Source organism: Papio anubis, chromosome 20 (assembly GCF_008728515.1).
Source record: "Papio anubis isolate 15944 chromosome 20, Panubis1.0, whole genome shotgun sequence".
Taxonomy (NCBI): domain Eukaryota; kingdom Metazoa; phylum Chordata; class Mammalia; order Primates; family Cercopithecidae; genus Papio; species Papio anubis.
The window spans coordinates 20,404,644-20,425,408 of record NC_044995.1 but is presented as its reverse complement, the minus strand read 5'-3'; the positions used below and the strand labels follow the sequence as shown (position 1 = coordinate 20,425,408).

The window sequence follows — 20,765 nt, the reverse complement described above, 5'->3', positions numbered from 1 at the left end:
AGGGCGTGGGCGGGGCATCGTCGTCTGGCACTGGCCAATCAGAACTTAAGAACCGAACCGGGCCATCGGTCGAGTGGACCCGGATGGGCGGGACGGGGGCTGCAGCCGTGACAGCCGCGGGAAGATACGAGAGGCTGCTAGAAGGACTTCTCGCGGCCAGCGCCAGCCGGTGCCCACACCGCAGGGAGGCGAGACTGAAGGAAGCACTTCCTTTCCCGTCTTCTCCCAACAAGGGAAACCCCCAAACAATGACCCGACACAGAGAGGCCATAGAAACGTCTTTATTGAAGAGGACAGGAGTCATGCTGAGTTTGGGGACATGCAGTGAAGGGGCAGTCGTGAGCTGTCCTTGGTGGTTGGGGCCCCAGGTCTGCCCTGGACTCCCTGGGCCTTCAGGTTCTCCCTCGGGCTGTTGGTCGGGCCCAGGTGCTGTGGGGTCCTTTGAGGCCAGTGACTAGAACGTAGGTTGAAATCGGGGTTCCAGGATTTGGGATCCCCTCAGGGCCTTGGGGCCTTCCATTTACTAGAGATGGAGGCTTTAGGATTTGGGGTTCCCTTAGGGCTGGGGATCTTGGAATTTGGTGTCTTGAAATCCGTGGACTCAGGGCATTGAAATTCTCCAGTTTCCAGGGATGGGAATTCCTGTGTGGGGTTTCCTGGTGCCTGTCAATAGGGCTTGAGGTGCCTGGGAGCCTGGAATGCATATCCTGACTGCAGTCTCCTCCATACCAGGCACAGCGACCTCATGATTGGGTTTCCTGGTGGCTTGGGATTGGATTTTCAAATTTGGGATTCCCTGGGGATTTGGGGATTCCATGATTCGGGGGTCCTAGGAGTTAGGGCATTAGGATCTTCTAGGGGCTGTAGGACTTGAGGGCACAGGGGAGTTTGGGATGTGTGTACTCTAGGGTTTGGGATCCCCAGAGTCCTAGAATGGGGCCTCCAAATTTTGGGGTTCCCCAAAGGGGGAAGTCGTTACTTAAAAAATAGATAATTTTCTGGGAGCCTGGCCAGCACAGGAGCTGTGGGCCATGTGGGGTGGGCTTCGTACAAGGCACTGGGGGTTTCTTGAGGGTGCAGAGGGTAGGAAGACTTGGGGGTCCTGTAATTAGCACTTCCAGGACTGTTTTGGTGTCTGTAAATTAGGGGTGACAGTGGGCTGGTTATGGTGGGTTTCTCTTGAGGGGTAAGAACAAGGGTCTTTGTTAATGAAGGAAGTCTCTGATTGAGGGGTTGGAGTGTAAGGGCTTCAGGGTGACCATGGGGTCACGACATCTTGAGGGGACTGATGTTAAATGGGGAACAATGACATGAACGTCTGTTACTCTTTTGCTTTAGGGGTGTGACCTATGTTTATTTCAAGAGGACTTAGTGGGGAGTGTTTGTTAATGGGGAAGTTTCTGATCCAGGGTTGGGTGATTCAAGAATGTTCTGTTGTAATGCGTTATGTGGAGAGGGTCACCATCATTAGGGGTGATGTGGAGATCTGTTAATCTGGGAATCTGCTCTGCGGGGTTGGGGATAGGGACTAGCCTGAAGGTGCTACTCAGGGAATCTCTTTCTGGGTGAAATGGGGTCTGTATTTGGGGGTTATTATGGGGCTATCTGTTAATAATGGGGCCTCAATGATCGAGGGCTGGCTAACAGGGGTCTCTACTCTGGATGTGTTACTGGGAATCTCTATCTCAGGGTGACTCAGGGCTCTTCGGGTGTCAGGAGATGCTAGTGGGGACTCTGTCTCTTTGTCAGGTGTCCAGGGCCTCTAAGACTGCATCTCTGCCCTCAGCATCCAGGGGAACCAGCAGCAGAACAGCAACCTGGAAAGGAGAATGACAGGGTCACGCCCTGAGGCAGGCAGCGGGGACATCTGCACCCATCACCCCCAGCCTTTCCCCCAGTGTTTGGTATCAGGCCTTTCTGGATTTTGCCTCTACCTCTCTGGCTATGGTTTGTTTGTTTGTTTGTTTGTTTGTTTGTTTGTTTTCTGAGACGGAGTCTCCCTGTCACCCAGGCTGGAGTGCTGTGGCATGATCTCGGCTCACTGCAACCTCTGCCTCCCAGGTTCAGGCAATTCTCCTGCCTCAGCCTCCCGAGTACCTGGGACTACAGGTGTATGCCATCATGTCTGGCTAATTTTTGTGTTTTTGGTACAGACGGGGTTTTACCATGTTGACCAGGCTGGTCTTGAACTCCTGACCTCAGGTGATCCAGCTGCCTCAGCCTCCCAAAGTGCTGGGATTACAGGCGTGAGCCACCCCGCCTGGTCTGTAGCTGTTATTCTGAGGCTCATGTGGAGTGAAGGGTGTTCTGCTTCCTTTACCGCCCCCCCCGAAAGTGGAAGTCACTAGAATTCAGTGCGGGGCCCTACACCCTAAAGACTGTTTCTGGGTATGCTAACAAGTTACAAGTTTTCCTAACCTCTCTTTCCAGCCCTGACCAGAGCTCCAGATCTCTGGGTCCAACTGCCTTGTGGATCCCTCTCCCTGAATGTCGCATAGGAGAGGGGATAGGGGTTGGCCACACACCTGGAAATGGAGTTCTCTGATGCAATGTCCTTTGGGGTCCGGACTGTGGTAAAGGTGCGTTTGGGCTGCGTCACTGAAGAGGAAGTCAGGATGTCAAGTGACGGGATGACAGACCACCTGTGTCCTCAATACTCATTCAGACTCCTTCTCATTAATACCTCCCCATGTCTCCAGCCCCTACCTGGATCTCTCATTCCCAATACCCATCTGGGCCCCTTGTCCATAATTCCCACCATGTCCCCCAGGGACTATCCCTTTCCCCAGTATCTGCTCAACCTCATGTCCCCAAAGAGCCTTGTTGCTAACTTCCTCATACCTTTCAGCACCTATCTTTTTGGGGACCTTGTCTCATCATTTTCCTGGACCCTGTATCCCCCATTAAATACCAGAGACTGTCACCAGTATATACCTGAGAACCCAGGACCCTTCCTCCCATCCCCAAACTTACACTCCCCACATATCATCTCCCAACTCACTTGTCACTTGATGCACTTTTTTGGCTCCAACACTGTCCCCAGGGGGATCAGTGGATCCGCCAATCCTGAGGAGACACAGGGATGGGGGAGAGGTCAGAGCCACAAGAGGCCAGAGTCTGACTGGGGGCTGGGGGGTGTCCACACTGTCCTGCTGGTCTGGGAGGAGGAGGCCATCTGACGGGGGATCAGGGCTCCAGGTGGTACCCTGGGTTGGGGCTAGAAGTTTAGGCTCACCTCTGAATACGGGATGCTGGTGCGAAGACCCCATGCCTCGGGGGGCAAGTGAAGTACCGGACGCCGAAGACAGAGCCATCATGCTTGCCTGTGGGCTGGTCCAGCTCAATGCCATACCAGTAACCTGCAGCACGAGGGTGTCAGGATTTCTCAAGGCCCTGCCTGGCCCCTGGCCCAGAGTCCCCATCCTCACCTGGGGCAAAGTCTGTCTTCCCATAGAAACGCACAATTCCCTGCTTCTGGCCCGCGACAAGGACCTGGTCTCCAACCTCAGCCTTGGCCCCATCACGCTGCTGCAAGCTGCCCAGAGATGGGGATGATGGGGTCTTCTTCTTGCCTAAGGGAAGAAGGTGCAGGAGGTGCGTAGGGGGGTGATGCCAGCTTTGGGAACCCCATGCCACCTGGAAAACCCCAAGGTAGAAACCCTGTTCTTGGTTTGAAGTGAAACTGAATCCCAGATGCCAGAGAATTAGGAAGGGGCTTTAGGCCTGAAAGGAAACCAAGTCAGAGAACCTGAAGAACCCCAAAATCCTTTCTCAAAGCTGAGGATATGTTGGATTAGGAAAAGCTGAGTCAGAAGTCAGGAACCCAGAAACTGTCCTTTTAAAATGAAGGGAGAGGCCGGGCACAGTGACTCATGCCTGTAATCCCAGCACTTTGGGAGGCCGAGGCAGGCGGATCATGAGGTCAGGAGATCGAGACCACAGTGAAACCCCATCTCTACTAAAAATACAAAAAATTAGCCGGGCGCAGTGGCAGGCGCCTGAAGTCCCAGCTACTTGGGAGGCTGAGGCAGAATGGCATGAACCTGGGAGGCGGAGCTTGCAGTGAGCTGAGATTGAGCCACCACATTCCAGCCTGGGCGACGGAGCGAGACCCCATCTCAAAAAAAAAAAAAAAAAAAAAAGAAGGGAGAATTTGGGTCTGAGAGTAAATCAGGCTGGGTGCAGTGGCGCAGGCGTGTAATCCTAGCACTTTGAGAGGCTGAGGCAGGCGGATCACTTAAGGTCAGGAGTTTGAGACCAGCCTGGCCAACATGGCAAAACCCTGTCTTTACAAAAAAAATACAAACATTAGCCGGATGTGGTGGTGGGCGCCTGTAATCCCAGCTACTTGGGAGGCTGAGGCACGAGAATCGCTTAAACCTGGGAGGCAGAGGTTGCAGTGAGCCAAGATCGCACCACCACACTCCAGTCTGGGCAACAGGGCAAGACTCTTGTCTCAAAAAAAAAAAAAGGAAATCAAATGACCAAAGCCAGTATCTCCACAGATTCTTCCCTAAAACTGGGGGAGACCTTTGGGCCTGAGAGGAAACTAAGTCACAGAGGGCAGGGAACCCACAGGTCCTTCTAAGAACTAGGCGGGACCAGTACTGAGCCAAAGGGGAAACTGAGTCACAGAAGTCAGGAACTCAGAGCTTGTCTTCCAAAACTGGAGTTTGGGCCTGGGGAGAAACTGAGTCACAGAAGCTGAGCTACCCCCACAACATCCCCAAACTGGCTCTTCCCACCGCAGGGATCCCCTCTCTGACCTTTGTGTTCCCTGCGGCCTTTGCCGGTGACACGGGAGAAGTCCATCCGGGGGGTCCGGGGCGTAGAGGTGACAGAGGAGGGGGGTGCGTCCACTGCCTTGGAGATCTTGGACACGGAGGCAAAGAGACCTACGAGTACAGAGTTCGAGCCTGGTGTTGTCTAAGCCTCTGCCCTCAGCCCCCATCCCCCATCCCGTTTCCCAGTCAGCAGCATCAGAACTGCTGAGTGGACCCCCGGCCGCACCCCTCTTGGGCCCCAGGTGAGACTAACCCTGCTTAGGGGGGCAGATGAAGTACCGAACGCCCCCAACGCTGCCATCATTCTTGCCCTCAGGCTCGTCCAGCTCCACGCCCACCCACTGGCCGCTGGCAAACTCCGTGGTCCCACAGAACCGCAGTGTGCCCGTCTGGGGAGAGAAGGGAGGCGATGGCTGAGGAAGGAATGCTGGGAGGCCAACGTGGAGTGCTCGCACACAGGCAGCAAGGTAGGGTGCGTAAGGCCACCCTGGGCCCAAACCCCAGGTCACACATCACCATTTGCTGGCTACATGAGTTAACCTCTCTGTGCCTCAACTTCCTTTGCTGTGAAATGGGAACAAATATACTCACCTTATAGGATTGTTAAAGAGTTGCCCTGTCTCATATAGTGAATAGTGACTAGCCACATAGGACAATTTAAATTTATTTATTTATTTTTATTATTATTATTATTATTATTTCAGACGGAGTCTCGCTCTGTTGCCAGGCTGGAGTGCAGTGGCAAGACCTTAGCTCACTGCAAACTCCGTTTCCTGGGTTCAAGCAATTCTCCCGTCTCAGCCTCCCAAGTAGCTGGGACTACAGGTGCACGCCACCACGCCTGGCTAATTTTTGTATTTTTAGTAGAGACGGGGTTTCACCATATTGGTCAGGCTGTTCTGGAACTCCTGACCTCAGGTGATCCACCTGCCTCAGTCTCCCAAAGTGCTGGGATTACAGGCATGAGCCACTGTGCCTGGCCAACAATTTAAACTTAAACTAAGGCCAGCTGCGGTGGCTCACGCCTGTAATCCCAACACTGGGAGGCCAAGGCTGGAGGATTACTTGAGGCCAGGAGTTTCAGACCAGCCTGGGTGAAAATGGCGGGACCCTCTCATCTTAATCTGTTTCAAAATACAAAGGCAGCAAGACCCTATTCTCTATAAAAGAAAGAAAAAAGGTAGTCAGGTGCAGTAGCTCAAGCCTGTAGTCCCAGTTACTTGGGAGGCTGATGTGGGAGGATCACTTGAGCCCAGGAGTTCAAGGGTGCAGTGAGCTATGATTGTGCCACTGCACTTCAGCTTGGGCAACAGAGCAAGACCCTGTCTCAAAAATAAATAAATGCATACGTTAGGAACAAGACTCAGATAATTTTTTAATTTAAAAATAAATAAATTTAGTCCGGGCGCAATGGCTCACACCTGTAATCTCAGCACTTTGGGAGGCCGAGGTGCGAGGATCACCTGAGGTCAGGACTTCAAGACCAGCCTGGCCAACATGGTGAAACCCCCCTCTCTACTAAAAACACAAAAATTAGCTGGGCGTGATGGCGCACGCCTGTAATCCCAGCTACTCGGGAGGCTGAGGCAGGAGAATTGCTTGAACCCCGGAGTGTTGCAGTGAGACCAGATAGCGCCATTGCACTCCGGCCTGGGCAACAGAGCAAGACTCTGTCTCAAGAAAAAAACGTAAATAAAAATAAAAATCAATAAATTTAAACTAAAAGTGCATTTCCCCAGTCACACTAGTCATATTTCAAGTGCTCAATTGTCACATGTGGCTTGTAGCTTACTTTACTGAACAGCACAGACACAGAATATTTCTACCATTACAGAAAGCTCTGTTGGACAGGGCTGTCATAGAGAAATTAAAACCCTCGGAACAGGCTTGGCATTAAGTAAAGGATCAGCAAGTATTCGTTATTGAAAAATGGTTTTTTGCTGGGCGCGGTGGCTCACGCCTGTAATCCCAGCACTTTGGGAGGCCGAGACAGGCGGATCACGAGGTCAGGAGATCGAGACCATCCTGGCTAACATGGTGAAACCCCGTCTCTACTAAAAATACAAAAAACTAGCCGGGTGCGGTGGTGGGCACCTGTAGTCCCAGCTACAAGGGAGGCTGAGGCAGGAGAATGGCGTGAACCCGGGAGGCGGAGCTTGCCGTGAGCCGAGATTGCGCCACTGCACTCCAGCCTGGGTGACAGAGTGAGACTCCGTCTCAAAAAAAAAAAAAAAAAAAAGAAAAGAAAAATGGTTTTTTTCTATTTTAGAGACAGGGTCTCACCCTGTGGCCCAGGCTGGAGTGCAGTGGTGCGATCATAGCTCAGTGTAACCTTGAACTCCTGGGTTCAAGCAATCTTCCCTCCTCAGTCTCCCAAGTAGCTGGGACTACAGGTGCACACCACCAAAGCCTGGCTAATTAAAACAACAACAACAACAAAACTTTTCTAAAAAATAGAAATGGAGTATCCCGCCGGGCGCGGTGGCTCACGCCTGTAATCCCAGCACTTTGGGAGACCGAGGCGGGCAGATCACGAGGTCAGGAGATCGAGACCATCCTGGCCAACACGGTGAAACCCCGTCTCTATTAAATATACAAAAAATTAGCCGGACGAGGTGGCGGGCGCCTGTAGTCCCAGCTACTCGGGAGGCTGAGGCAGGAGAATGGCGTGAACCCGGGAGGCGGAGCTTACAGTGAGCTGAGAGTCATCGCCATGCTGCACTCCAGGTTGGTATTAAACTCCTGGCCTCAAGCAATCCTCCCCATCTTGGCCTCCCAAAGTGCTAGGATTACAGGTGTGAAGCCACTCTGCCCAGTCTGTTAGCTATTATCATGCTGTAACTTTGGTCAGGGGACTTCTTGAACCTCAGTTTCATCTGTAAAATAGAGATAGTAAGATACCTCATGGCGTGATTGTCTGATGGAAACTTTTTTTTTTTTTTTTTGAGACAGGGTCTCGCTTTGTCACCCAGGCTGGGGGTGCAGTGGCATGATCTCAGCACAGTGCAGCCTCAAACTCCTGGGCACAAGCGATCCTCTCACTTCAGCCTCCTGAGTAGCTAGGACTACAGGTGTGCGCCACCATGCCTGGTTAATTTTTTCATTTTTAGTAGAGATGAGGTCTCACTGTGTTGCCCAGGCTGGTCTTGAACTCCTGAGCTCAAGCGATCCTTCTGCCTCTGCCTCCCAAAGTGCTGGGACTATGGGCATGAGCCACTGCATTCGGCGGAAACATTTTTAATACATGTAAAGTTGCTTAACTGCAGTGAGCCTTTAGTGAGTGTGGTTATCATCATTATGGGAGGCTCATTCACCTCTCCATGTCTCAGTTCCTTGTCCATATCATGGGCTAATTAATTAGTGCTGATCTTAGAGGGTTGGTGGAGGGACTAGAACAGTGCCTGGCACACACAAAGAGCATTTAGTATGCACTGGACTCTGTTCTAATGGCCTTACGCATTTTAATTAATTTAAACCTCAACCAGCCCCCTAACGTGGGTACTATTATTATCTCCATTTACAGATGAAGACATTGAGGCCTAGAGAGGCGGAATCACTGGCTCCAGGTCCCACAGCTGGGAAGTTGCAAAGCTGAGATTTACCTGGGCAAGTCCCTGAGCCTGAGCCCATGACACTGTGCTATGCTGCTTCTCTAAGGGGCAGTGATTGGTATTCCGTGTCTTCAGATAAAGATTTTCACCTGTTGGAGGCTTTTATAGTCTGGCTTACAAAATGGGAAGAGTCAACCCAAACTTTCAGAATTGTGCAATGGATACAATTAGATCGTGTACATCAGAATGCTTTCTGGATGGGGCCGGGTGCAGTGGCTTATGCCTGTAATCCCAGTACTTTGGGAGCCAAGGTGGGTGGATCGCTTGAGGGCAGGAGTTTGAGACCAGCCTGGCCAACATGGCGAAACCCACTGCTACTAAAAATAAAAATAAAAAATTAGCCAGGCTTGTTGGCACACACTTGTAATCCCAGCTACTCGGGAGGCTAAGACATGAGAACAGCTTGAATCTGGGAGGCAGAGGTTGCTGTGAGCCAAGATCGCGCCACTGCACTCCAGCCTGGGTGACAGAGCGAGACCCGTCTCAAAAAAACAAAAACAAAATTCAAACTTCTTCGGGTAGCCTACAGGTCTGCTGTGACCCAGCCTTGCTGACCTCTCCACCTCACCCCGCTTCCCATAACTCCCTCATCACACCGCCCCTTCCTGCCTCTGTGTCTCCATACCTACTGTATCCTCTGCTTCCTTACCTTTGCAGAGGAAGCTCCTTCCTGTCTTAGTTTGGACATCACCTCCTTAGAGAAGCCTTCTCAGAACACCCCAGCTAAAACCACCCCAGCATTCAGCCAGGGACAATTTACTAAATCCAAACATGTAATGGTGTTCACAGCCCTTGTTGCTACCAGAACTTACTTTATTTATTTATTTATTTACTTACTTATTTTCAGTAGAGGCGGGATCTCGCTATGTTGCCCAGGCTGGTCTCTAACAACTCCTGGCCTCAAGTGATCCTCCCACCTCAGCCTCCCAAAATGCCGGGATTACAGGTGTAAACCACCATGCCCAACCCAGAAATTATCTCAACCATAGGTTTACTTTCTTGACTGTCTCCGCTTCATTACTAGTGGAGCTCCATGAGAGCAGGGCAGGGGCAGACACAGCCCTCCCTCCCTAAGGACAGACTGGGGTCCCGTATGGAGCCTGAGGGACACCAGGAAATGAAGTTGGAGTCCCTGGATAAATGAAGATTCTCTCTGCCCTCTGGGCTGTGATACCCGCTCCCCCTAGCTGAGACTCCTTTCTCCCTTTTTTTCCCTGGCTTGCTCCTCCACATCTGCAATTTGGGTGCATTCCCCATCACACTCCAATCACTCTGGCCTGGACTTTCCTAGCCAGACTTGCCTCTGAGAGCGAAGGGGCCTGATCGAGGACCACAAGACCCAGGGGGAGCCACAGGTGCACAGAGCTGCGCAGATCACTCTGCTCACCCCTCCCCATGGCAGCCATGACCGCTCTCGGCCGTCAGTGTCAGATGATGAGTTGTTTCCCCCCCAGGATGGAGAGCTCAGCACAAGGTGAGGCTCAAAGGAGACACCACGGAACAACTGAGACAAAATCAAATACTGGGTGGATAGTTAGGACAGCAAGCAGACAAAGGGGACGGACTGCACTCTGCCCAAGGATACAGTTCCAAGGGATTAAGGGGCTAAGTCCCACCCCCACCCACCACGCCAACATACACCCCAGCCCCTGACCTTCTGGCCATCCAGCAGCACGCGGTCTCCCAGGCGCAAGCCCAGTGCGCTAAGCATGAGATTGCCTGGGACGTTGTCATAGTTGGGTAGCGTGACCTTGGGGAGGGCACAAGATAGTGGCACCGCCTCTTCCAGAAGCGTCCGCAGCTCCTTGGCCACCAGCGCCGCCTCTGCCTTGTCCAGGGACATGTCCATAGGATCTGGGACCACCTCCGCCGGCACCTGTCCTTTTCGATTCTGGGGGCCAATGGGAAGAGGGGGCGGGGACTCAGTGGCAGAGGCCACACCCCCATGGAGGCCCTGACCCTAGAGACCACCAGTCTGGGTGATGCAGGGGTAGGACTAGGTCATACCCTGGGCCAACCTGGGAATAAGAAGGGGCAGGGCAAGCCGGGTAACATGGCTCACGCCCATAATCCCAGTACATTGTGAGTCCGAGGCAGGCAGATCGCTTGAGGTCAGGAGTTCAAGACCAGCCTGGTCAACATGGTGAAACCTTGTCTCTACCAAAAATACAAAAATTAGCCGGGTGTGGTGGCGTGTGCCTGTAATCCCAGCTACTCAGGAGGCTGAGGCAGGAGAATCCCTTGAACCTGGGAAGCAGAGGTTGCAGTGAGCTGAGATCATGCTACTGCACTCCAGCCTGGGTGATAGAGCGAGACTCCATCTCAAAAAAAAAAAAAAAAAGAAGGGGCAGGGCAGAAAGGTGCAGACCACATCCCCAGGGAAACCCACCCCTGAGACCCAGGGCTGGGGGTGTGTCAAGTAATTGAGGGTGGGCCTGGGGGTGTAGGCAGTAGGGATGAGGGCCACATTTCAGTGCTGCAGGTTATGCCCCCAGGGAAGCAATCTCTGGAGACCCCAAGCCTGTAATGAGGACATGTGGGAGATGAACATTAAGATTGGGTTCCTGTGGGCCGGGTGCAGTGGCTCATGCCTGTAATCCTAGCACTCTGTGAGGCCGAGGTAGGCAGATCACCTGAGGTCAGGAGTTCGAAACCAGCCTGACCAACATGGTGAAATTCCATCTCTACCAAAAATACAAAAATTAGCCGGGTGTGGTGGCGCGTGCCTATAATTCCACCTACTCAGGAGGCTGAGGCAGGAGAATTGTTTGAACCTGGTAGGCAGAGGTTGCAGTGAGCTGAGATTGCACCACTGCACTCCCGCCTGGATGACAGAGCCAGGCTCCATCTCAAAAAAAAAAAAAAAAAAAAAAAAGAGAAAGAGAGAGTGAGAGTGGGCTCCTGTGGTATATAGTCAGGAGTCAAACTCTGGGCCAGTGGGGAATGGGGAGAGGCAGGGTCTCAGGGGCACAGGCCATGTTCCCCCAAGATACTAGTGCCTGGACAGCTGCAGAGTAATTAGCATTGTGGATGGAGCCTGGTAATGCATGGGTTGGAAATCAAAGATCATATTGAGGGCTTAGGAGGGGACCAACCCTGTCATTCACAGAGGGCCTAGCCTTACTTTCCTCATGTCCTTGAAATGCTGTTATGCACTGCCACGGGGTAGGCTGGATGACCCTGGGCAGATCCCTTAATCTCTGCCTCAGTTTCCCCATTGTAAAACAAGGCTTATAATAGACTTCACCTGACATGTAATGAACACTAGGCAAATTTTAGCTATTATTGCATTTGCTGAATGTACAGACATTTGTAGTATCTGGGAAGTCACGGGAAACGCAGAGACCTGCTGGAGGGAAGTGGGGGAGGACGGGAGCAGGAGGGTAACGGGTTCTGGGCAAGGGTGGCAGTACCCTCAGTGCAGGGTTGGCGCCGTGCTCCAGCAAACATTTGGCGGCGCCCAGGCACAGGCTGGAAGCAGCGATGTGCAGGGCTGAGCCGTGGTTGAAGTCACTGCACGTGGAGTTCACCACTGGAAGTGGGCAAGAGGAGGGGTTCCGGGTGAGCACCTGTGGGGCCCCAGCCCTCCTCCTACCTCGGGGCTCATCTCTTAACTTGCAGGTCCCAGAGCCTCCGACGCAGAGCCCCGCCCCCACCTCGGAGCCCCACTCTCCCTTCGCGGCCCCGCCCCTCCCTAGAGTGGTAGTCCACTGAGCGCCCTCTCCCACGCCTCCAACCTCCCGCTGTCTCCTCAGATCGCCATCCTCCTTTCCCTCGCAGCCTGGCCCTCACCTGGGTCTCTGCATCCCTCACCCAGGTCCTTGCCCCCTCCCAGCCAGGGCTCTCCTCCTCACCTCGTGGCCGCGCGCCCTTCAGCAGCACACGCACGAGGTCTGGCACATCAAAATAGGCCGCGTAGTGAAGCGCGTTCATGTTGGTCCAGCGGCTGCGCAGGGTCACATCTGCGCCCAGCGCCAGCAGCTGCTGCGAGAGGCGCACGGCTGCCGCGGGGTCCCCTGCGCGATAGGCGGGATCAGCTTGGAACCCCCATTCCAGAGCATGAGCCCCGTGTACGGGGAGGGCCCTGCGCCTCAGGGACTATACTTTGGGATCTGAGGCTTCGGGTTCCAGATGGGGCCTGAGTTCTGGGTGGTTTTCAGCGTGTTGGGTCTGGAGGCCTAGGTTTTGGGGTTCATGACTTGGGGGTGGGGGCCCTCACCGACTCCGTGGGCCCCAGCCTTGCACGCATAGTGGAGCAGTGTCATGTCGGTCAGCCCGTCACGATCGTTCACATGGCAGCCCCGGCGCAGAATCTGTGAGTACCAGGGGAGCAGGGAGGGTCACCCACACATGTGGGGAACCGCATCCCCTCTCTCCCTGGTTTCCCCAGTGTTCTTACCTCATTGCCGATGACATCTATCTTGTGCTGGACTTGGGGCACCCACTGGCGCACAATGGCAAACAGCTCGGGGATGGTGGTCTGAGGGTCAAACAGGATCTCCTGGCACGCCGGGTCATTGGGATCGAAGAAGGTGAAAGCTGGGGTGGCAAGAGGTCCAAGGTCACCCCACGCAACTGACCCCCTCCTTCCAGCCTCAGTAGGGGAGCTCTAGGTCTTTGCCTCTTAGAGCCTCTAATGCGGGATCTCAAGCTGGTGGCACATGGGCCACAGTCAACCCACAGGCATTTTCTGTGTGGCCAGCATGAGGTTTCAAACTCAGGTGGGTTCACATAAAAATCTTGATGCCCAGTGTGTCTTGAAAAATTGGAAGATCAGGCAATTCCCATATAGCAGAAACTCCACCCCCTGAAACAAAAGCCGGACAGAGTGCAGTTCCTTGGAGTCTGCATGTCCAGGGGGACTGCTACTGACCTCACCCACTGTTGCCCTGTGAGAGTATGAGTGAAGTTTGGCTGAATCCCCAGAGCAAAAATAAATAAAGCCAGAAGTCCTGGTTTTTAATAAAACTCTCCCAATTGTTTCAAATACCATGTAGCCCACATAAAATGTATCCATGACTGGGCACAGTGACTCACATCTGTAACCCCAATGCTTTGGGAGGCCGAGGCAGGAGGATTGCTTGGGCCCATAAGTTTGAGACCAGCCTGGGCAACATAGTAAGACCTCTGTCTTTATAAAAAGTTTTTAAATTAGCCATGTGTGGTGGTGTGCATTGGAGCTACTCAAGGAGATTGAGACAGGAGGATTGCTTGAGTCCAGGAGTTCAAGGCTGCAGTGAGCCATGATCGTGCCACTGCACGCCAGCCTAGGCAACAGAGCAAGACCCTGTCTCTAGAAATATAAAAAATAAAAATAGAGGCTGGGCGCGGTGGCTCACGCCTGTAATCCCAGCACTTTGGGAGGCGAAGGCAGGCGGATCACCTGAGGTCAGGAGTTCGGGACCAGCCTGGTCCAACATGGTGAAACCCTGACTCTACCAAAAATACAAAAATTAGCCAGGCGTGGTAGTGGGCGCCTGTAATCCCAGCTACTCAGGAGGCTGAGGCAGGAGATCCGGCCACTGCACTCCAGCCTGGGCGACAGAGCGAGACTCCGTCTCAAAAATAAATAAATAAATAAAATAAAAATAAAAATAAAATGTATCTATGAGCAGGAATCAACCTGTGGCCAGCAAGGGTGGTGCCCAGAGGCACTTGTGTCTCCTCCCACTCGACTCTAAGGAGTACTGCTCTCTGTGACGTCAGCATCCAGCACAGGGCCCTGGCACGTGGCAGGAACTCAGTGCGTGGTGAATGAACGAGTACATGAATGATCAGATTCTACACAGCCCAGGGAAGTGCCACATAGAAGGTGTCTCCAGGAATCAGTTGGCATGCTCCTTTTAGAACTGCAGTCACATCATAGCCCTGCTTGGCTTAGAACCCTCCTCCAGCTCCCATCCCATCCAGAGAACAGACCAGAGTCTTCCCCATGGCCCTCAGGGCTCTGCACATCCAGCCCCTCAGTTCTCAGCCCTCTCCCCTCACTTATTCCCCTTCCCTCATTTCCCACACTGGGCTCCCTCTGTCCCTCCCACGTGCCAAGCAAATTCCTGTCTCAGGGTCTTGGCACTTGCTGTTTTTCTCACTCGGAATAGACTTCCCACACATCTTCTCAAAGCTTTATAGATCTTTGCTCAAATGTCATCTCCTCAGAGAGGCCTCCCCAAACCACACTGTCTAAATCGGCACCCGCCCTTCTCCATCTCCTACTCTTTCTTTTCTTTTTTTTTTTAAGAGATAGGGTCTTAGCTGGGCATGGTGGCTCATGCCTGTAATCCCAGCACTTTGGAAGGCCAAGGCGGGCAGATCACGAGGTCAGCAGTTTGAGACCAGCCAGACCAACATGGTGAAACTCCATCTCTACTAAAAATATAAAAATTAGCTGGGCGTGGTGGTGGGCGCCGATAATCCCAGCTATTCAGGAGGCTGAGGCAGGAGAATCACTTGAACCAGGAAGGCAGAGGTTGCAGTGAGCCAAGATCGTGCCATTCCACTCCAGCCTGGAGTCCGTCTCAAAAAAAAAAAAAAAAAAAAAGATAGGTTCTTGTTGGAATGCAATGGTGTGATCATAGCTTGCTACAGCCTTGAACTCCTGGGTTCAAGTGATCCTCCTGCCTCAGCCTCCCTGGTAGCTGGGACTACAGTACATACCACCATGCCCTTTTTTTTTTTTTTTTTTTTGTAGTAACAGGGTCTTGCTATGTTGCCTAGGCTGGTCTCAAACTCCTGGGCTCAAGCGATCCTCCCACCTTGGCTTCCCAAAGCACTGAAATTACTGGTGTGAGCCACCATGCCCAGCCCTTTATTTATTTATTTATTTATTTGTTTGTTTATTTATTTATATCATAGCTCATATCACTACTTAACATGTGTACTCCTTCTCTTTCTCCCTCCTTCATTTCCTTTCTTCTTCCCTCACTAGGATCTAAATGCTACGATTCCATTCTGCCCCATTCACTCCTTTATCCCTAAGGCCAGGCACAGCACATGGCACACAGTAAGTGCTCAGTCAATCTCTGTTGAATTAATGTACAGATTTAACAGATATACTTGGATTTCCTCTTGGAGTCCACCTTAGCCTTTTCCCTGTCCTTGACCACATTTCCAGATTCCTTCACGTTCTGGGACAAAACCCTCTCCCGCTCTGCAAGCGAGACTGCTTGGAGGGCTCAGCCTATACCCTCCGACCTCCCACTGAGTCACAGACCCCAGCCACCTCCAGCCGCATTTCCAAAGGAGATTTTCCAGTTTTCTGAAGTACAGCCCGCCCCCCCGCAACACCTCAGGCCCCAGATAACTTTCTTTTTCTTTTTTCTTTTTTTTGAGACAGGGTCTGACTGTGTCACCCAAGCTAGAGTGCTGTGGTGCAATCCTAGCTTGCTGCAGCATCGAATTCTCAGGCTCAAGTGATCCCCCCACCTCAGCCTCTGGAGTAGCTGGGACTACAGGTACTCACCATGCCTGGTTAATTTCTAAATTTTCTGTAGAGATGGGGTCTTGCTCCATTGCCCAGGCTGATCTTGAACTCCTGGCCTCAAGCGATCCTCCCACCTCGGCCTCCCAGAGTGCTAGGATTATAAGCCAGAACCACCGTGCCTGGCCAACTTTCTTATTTTTCTTAGACTGAAGTCAACTTGTAGTCTCCCTGATCCACCTCTAGTGGGTGACATGTCCATGGATGCCATCTCTCCTGCTCTATCCTGGCAACGCTAACTCTCTGAACCTAGTTTCTGAACCTCACAGCTGCTGGGGATTCCCAGCCTGCATATCTTCCAAATTCCCCTTCTACATTCAACTCTGGCTGTGCTCCATCCCCTTCTACCCAGTACCCAGAGGGAGCTTTCAAACTATAAATCAGACCTGCCACTCCTCTGCTTTTAAACACCCTCACCTTGCTACTCTTCTCCCCCATCCCACTTAGAATATAACCAAAGTCCTCACTGTAGCCTTGAAGGCCTTTCCAGATCTGACCTATGCCAACCTCTCACCTCAACCTTGATCATTCCCTGAATGCAGCTCCAGGATCTTTCTGTTCCAAGTTCAATTCTGCCTCAGGGCCTTTGCACTTGCTGCTCTCTGCCTGGAACACTCTTTTTCCAGCTCTCTTCTGGCTGATTCCTCCCCATGCTCCGGGTCCCAAACTAAATGTCACCTACTCAGAAAGACCAGCCCTGACTACCCCTGCAGGAAGCTGCCCCCTAGTCACTATCATATCCCCACCTTTCCTTCCCTCCCTCCCTCCCTCCCTCCCTCCCTTCCTTCCTTTCTTTCTTTTTTTGATAGTCTCACTCTGTCACCCAGGCTGGAGTGTAGTGGCTCGATCTTGGCTCACTGCAACCTCTGCCTCCCAGGTTCAAGCGATTCTATGGCCTCGGCCTCACGAGTGGCTGGGATTATAGACGTACGCCACTATGCCCAGCTAATTTTTGTATTTTTAGTAGAGATGGGGTTTTACTATGTTGGCCAGGCTGGTCTCAAACTCCTGACCTCAGGTGATCCACTGCCCTCGGCCTCCCAAAATACTGGGATTACAGGCGTGAACCACCACACCTGGCCCACCTTTTCTTTCTTTCATAGCACTCACTCCAATCTGAATTTATCTGATTTCTGATTTATTTATCTGTTCACTTATTTAGTCTCTCCTTCTCTCCTGCAAGGGAGGATCATTCCTGGATCACTTGGGATTAAATCTCCAGCACCCAGCATAAGGCTTGTCACAGAGTAGCAGCACTCGATAAATATCGCTTGGTCAATGATTAGACACTTTCAGTTTCTCCAAGAGGCCCTCCTCTCAGCTCCATACCCTCCTACCTCAGATCCTTTACCCAGCAGTTACCTCTCCTGGGACCCCTTTCCCCTGACCCCTCTCTTAGTTAACCCCAACTCACCCTCCAGTCTTCTCAAATATAACCTCCTCAGGGAAACCATGTCTTAAAAAACTCTTGCAGCAGCTTGTTTTTGGTAAATACAATTTTCATAATGTCTTGTAATTACATATTTATATTACATTATATTTTTCTTTCTTGCATATAAACCTAAATGTGAACTAAATTACATTATGGTTTAATACCTATTTGTGTGGCTGTTACTGAGGCCTGTGAGTTGTCTCAGGGTAAAGACTGGTTCTCTCTTGCCCCCTGCTGTGGCCCCAGCCCCTAGCATAGAGCCAGGTCCACAGACGCTTTCAATAAATGATTGTTGAAAGACTAAATGATGGAATGATGTGTCATGAATCAACGACTAGGAGTATTACAATTCCATTCTTCAATGGGTGAATGAGTGAATGAACGAGGGGTGCTCTGCAGCCAAGATTCCTCTGGACCACCTTCAAATTCCCCAGAAATTCTCCCACCATCACCACCAGCAGAGCACAGCCCACCCTTCCCAGCCACCCAACGCTCCAGGCTAGATTCCAGGGTGGGGACAGTGTTACCGTAGTCCTTAGGGAGGGGGGCAGGTGCCGAGGGGTGCACAACAGGCTTCTGTCGGCGCTCCTGGGTGGGGCTGGGGGCCTCGGGGACGGGCTCATCCTCCTCCTCCTCTTCTTCCTCCTCTCCTCGGGGCGGCGGGGCCATCGGGGCAGGATCTGTCTTAGTCATGGTCCTTGGTGGCCCTCGGGGGGCAGGTGCAGAGTTGGGGGCAGCTTTCAGGCAAATCCTGGAGGCAGAGGTCAGCTGGAGAGGGTGCCCCGCAGGCTCCAGGGTCCAAGCCCCTAGGAGCTTCCAGGGCCCCGAGTGGCCTCCGTGCAACTGGATCTTGGGCAACCATAGGGACCCCCGTTACCCACAGAGGGCCCCGGTGTGTGCGCCCAGCGCCTGCCACCTCCCCCAGGCCCAGCCCCCCATTCTTCTCCTCCCGCGTCAGGCCCCTCAGTCTCAGCCGCCCCCTCCCCGGTTTGTTTATCTCGGGATGCAGGATGCTTCGCCCCTCCCCTTCTCCGCGGGCCGCCCCCTCCCCATCTTACCTCGGGCGGACAGCGCTGGGGACCAAAGTGGAGACTGGGGAGACTGTGGGAGCAATGGGGTGTCGGTGTCAGGGGACGTGATGGGGCAGGCGAGGGAGACAGAGAGAAGGGGACGAGGCCCAGGCGCCGACGGGGGGTGGGGGCGGAGAGGGAGGGGCACGACTGCGCATGCGCTTGCTGCCCCCTTACCGCCGAGGGGAGGAGGGACCAGGAGGAGGGATCGGGAGGCGCTCGCATTGATGGAGGGGCCAGAGGCGGCGACGCAAAGGGGAGAGCCTCTGAGTACAGGGAGAGGAAGAGATGGCTACGGAAAGGAGCGAGATAAGCAGATACAAGGGCGAAAGAGAGGGCTGAGAGAGCGGGTACAGATCTTACCCATCCCCTTCCGCCAAGCCTGCAAACCAGGCCGGTGAGGGCAGTGGTCTCCCGGCGTGGTGACGACGGATGTTCTCTCTCTCTAGGACCCTAGACCGGACCCCTTCTCCAAGCTCACCATTCATAATAGGTGCCTCAGAGAAGTGATTTTCTAGAGACTCCTATCATGATCATCTCATCCTTACCATTTTAATGCAAGGCTCACACACTGGGGCCCACAGAGGTTAAGCCGCTTGCCCAAAAGTACATGAGTAGGTGATGGAGCGAACATTTGAAACCAGACAGTCTGTAAAGTCTGTTTTTTATTTTTATTTTTTCCTAGAGAGGGTCTCACTCTGTCACCCAGGCTACAGTGCAGTGTTGCAATTTTGGCTCACTGCAGCGTCAAACTCCTGGGCTCAAGCCATCCTCCCACCTCAACCTCCTGAGTAGCTGAGACCACAGGTGCATGCCACCACTTCTGGATAATTTTTTAAAGAGACAGGGCCTTGCCATGTTGCCCAGGCTGGTCTTGAACTCCTGACCTCAAGGGATCCTCCTGCCCCAACCACCCAAAGTGCTGCGATTACAGGCATGAGTCACCGTGCCCAGCTTTCTTAATCACCATGCTACATGCCGATCAACCCCTCCAACTCTCTCGGAACCTGTATCTACCCTACGGAGGCCTCCTGAAGCCAGCCCAGGGTCCTGGCTCCATTGTCATGGCTTGGCTTCCCACCTGGAGCTGTAGCCTGCTCTGCCTCAAATCATCCCAGCCTGGATGGGGCTGGGTGACAGCCTGCAATACCTCATCCTTCTAATGCACAGGCCCAGTAGCTCCATCTCCAAAAGATTTCCAGAATCTCACTCTCCCCACCACTACCTTGGGCCCTCACCCTGGTCCATCCTTCATCATCTGCCACCGACACTATGGCAGCAACCTCTTACCTGCTGTCCCCGTCCTCCTCCAACATGCAGCCACAGTGACCCATGAAGACCTGTCGTTTTGGAACCCTCCTTCCCTCAGAGGGATGTGCCTGCTGCACCTCACTCCAGGTAGAAGCCAAGGCTCTCAGCCACAGCCCACAAGGCCCTATATAAACCCGCCCTATCATCTCTGCACTCACCTCCTCTCACCCTCTTTTGTTCACTCCACCCCAGCCACAGTGGCCTCCTTGCTCCTCCCCACCCCAGGACCATTGCACTGGCTCTGCTTTGTTTTGTTTTTAAAATTACTTATATATTTATTTATTTATTTTAGATGGAGTCTCACTCTGTTCCCCAGGCTGGAATGCAGTGGCATGATCTCTGCTCACTGCAACATCTGTCTTCCGGGTTCAAGCGATTTTCCTGCCTCAGCCTCCTGGGTAGCTGGGATTACATGCCTGTACCACCACACCCAGCTAATTTTTATATTTTTAGTAGAGACGGGGTTTCGCCATGTTGGCCAGGATGGTCTCGAACTCCTGACCTCAGGTGATCTGCCTGCCTCAGCTTCCCAAAGTTCTGGGATTACAGGTGTGAGCCACAGTGCCTGGCCTGCACTGGCTCTTTGTGATGCCTAGAATGTTCTTCCTCCAAATCCCTACATGGCTCCCTCTCTGCCCTGTTTTAGGATCTTACTTGCTGGTGCCTTTTCACCTTCTCTGCTCTAAAACTGCACCCCTTCATCTAAGGAAGGAGACCACTACTACTCCTGCTGCCCTCCTCCCCCAACCTTGCCTAGTTCACAAGACAGGAGGAAAAAGAGAAAGCAAAAAGTTGGAAAAAAAACAAAAGTAAGATAAATAGCCAGACAACCTTGGCACCACCATCTGGCCCTAGGAGTTAAAAAAAAGTAATAGTAACATCAACCCCTGACCTAAACTGCTTGTTTTAGCTGTAAATTCCAGACACTGTATGAAAAAAGCATTGTAAAACTTTTTGTTGTTAGCTGATGCATGTAGCCCCCAGTCACGTTTCCCACGCTTGCTTGATTTATCACGACCCTTTCACATGGACCCCTTAAAGTTGTAAGCCTTTAAAAAGGCCAAGAATTTCTTTCTCGGG

General features: G+C 52.6%; 1 protein-coding gene across 1 annotated transcript; it reads right to left on the bottom strand.

The window, feature by feature from the left end:
• Positions 1–265: 265 nt before the first annotated feature.
• CLIP3 (CAP-Gly domain containing linker protein 3) lies at positions 266–18,532 on the bottom strand. Its single transcript, XM_003915384.4, has 14 exons — positions 18,363–18,532; positions 17,832–18,055; positions 12,795–12,934; positions 12,615–12,708; positions 12,250–12,411; positions 11,809–11,927; positions 10,050–10,286; positions 5,038–5,173; positions 4,767–4,895; positions 3,429–3,572; positions 3,236–3,359; positions 3,002–3,066; positions 2,526–2,598; positions 266–1,817 (listed from the first exon to the last, which is right to left on the bottom strand). Exons 2-14 carry the CDS (start codon positions 17,995–17,997, stop codon positions 1,763–1,765), a joined length of 1,644 nt encoding a protein of 547 aa, XP_003915433.1. The 5' UTR covers positions 17,998–18,055; positions 18,363–18,532; the 3' UTR covers positions 266–1,762.
• Between the last annotated feature and the right edge of the window lie 2,233 nt (positions 18,533–20,765).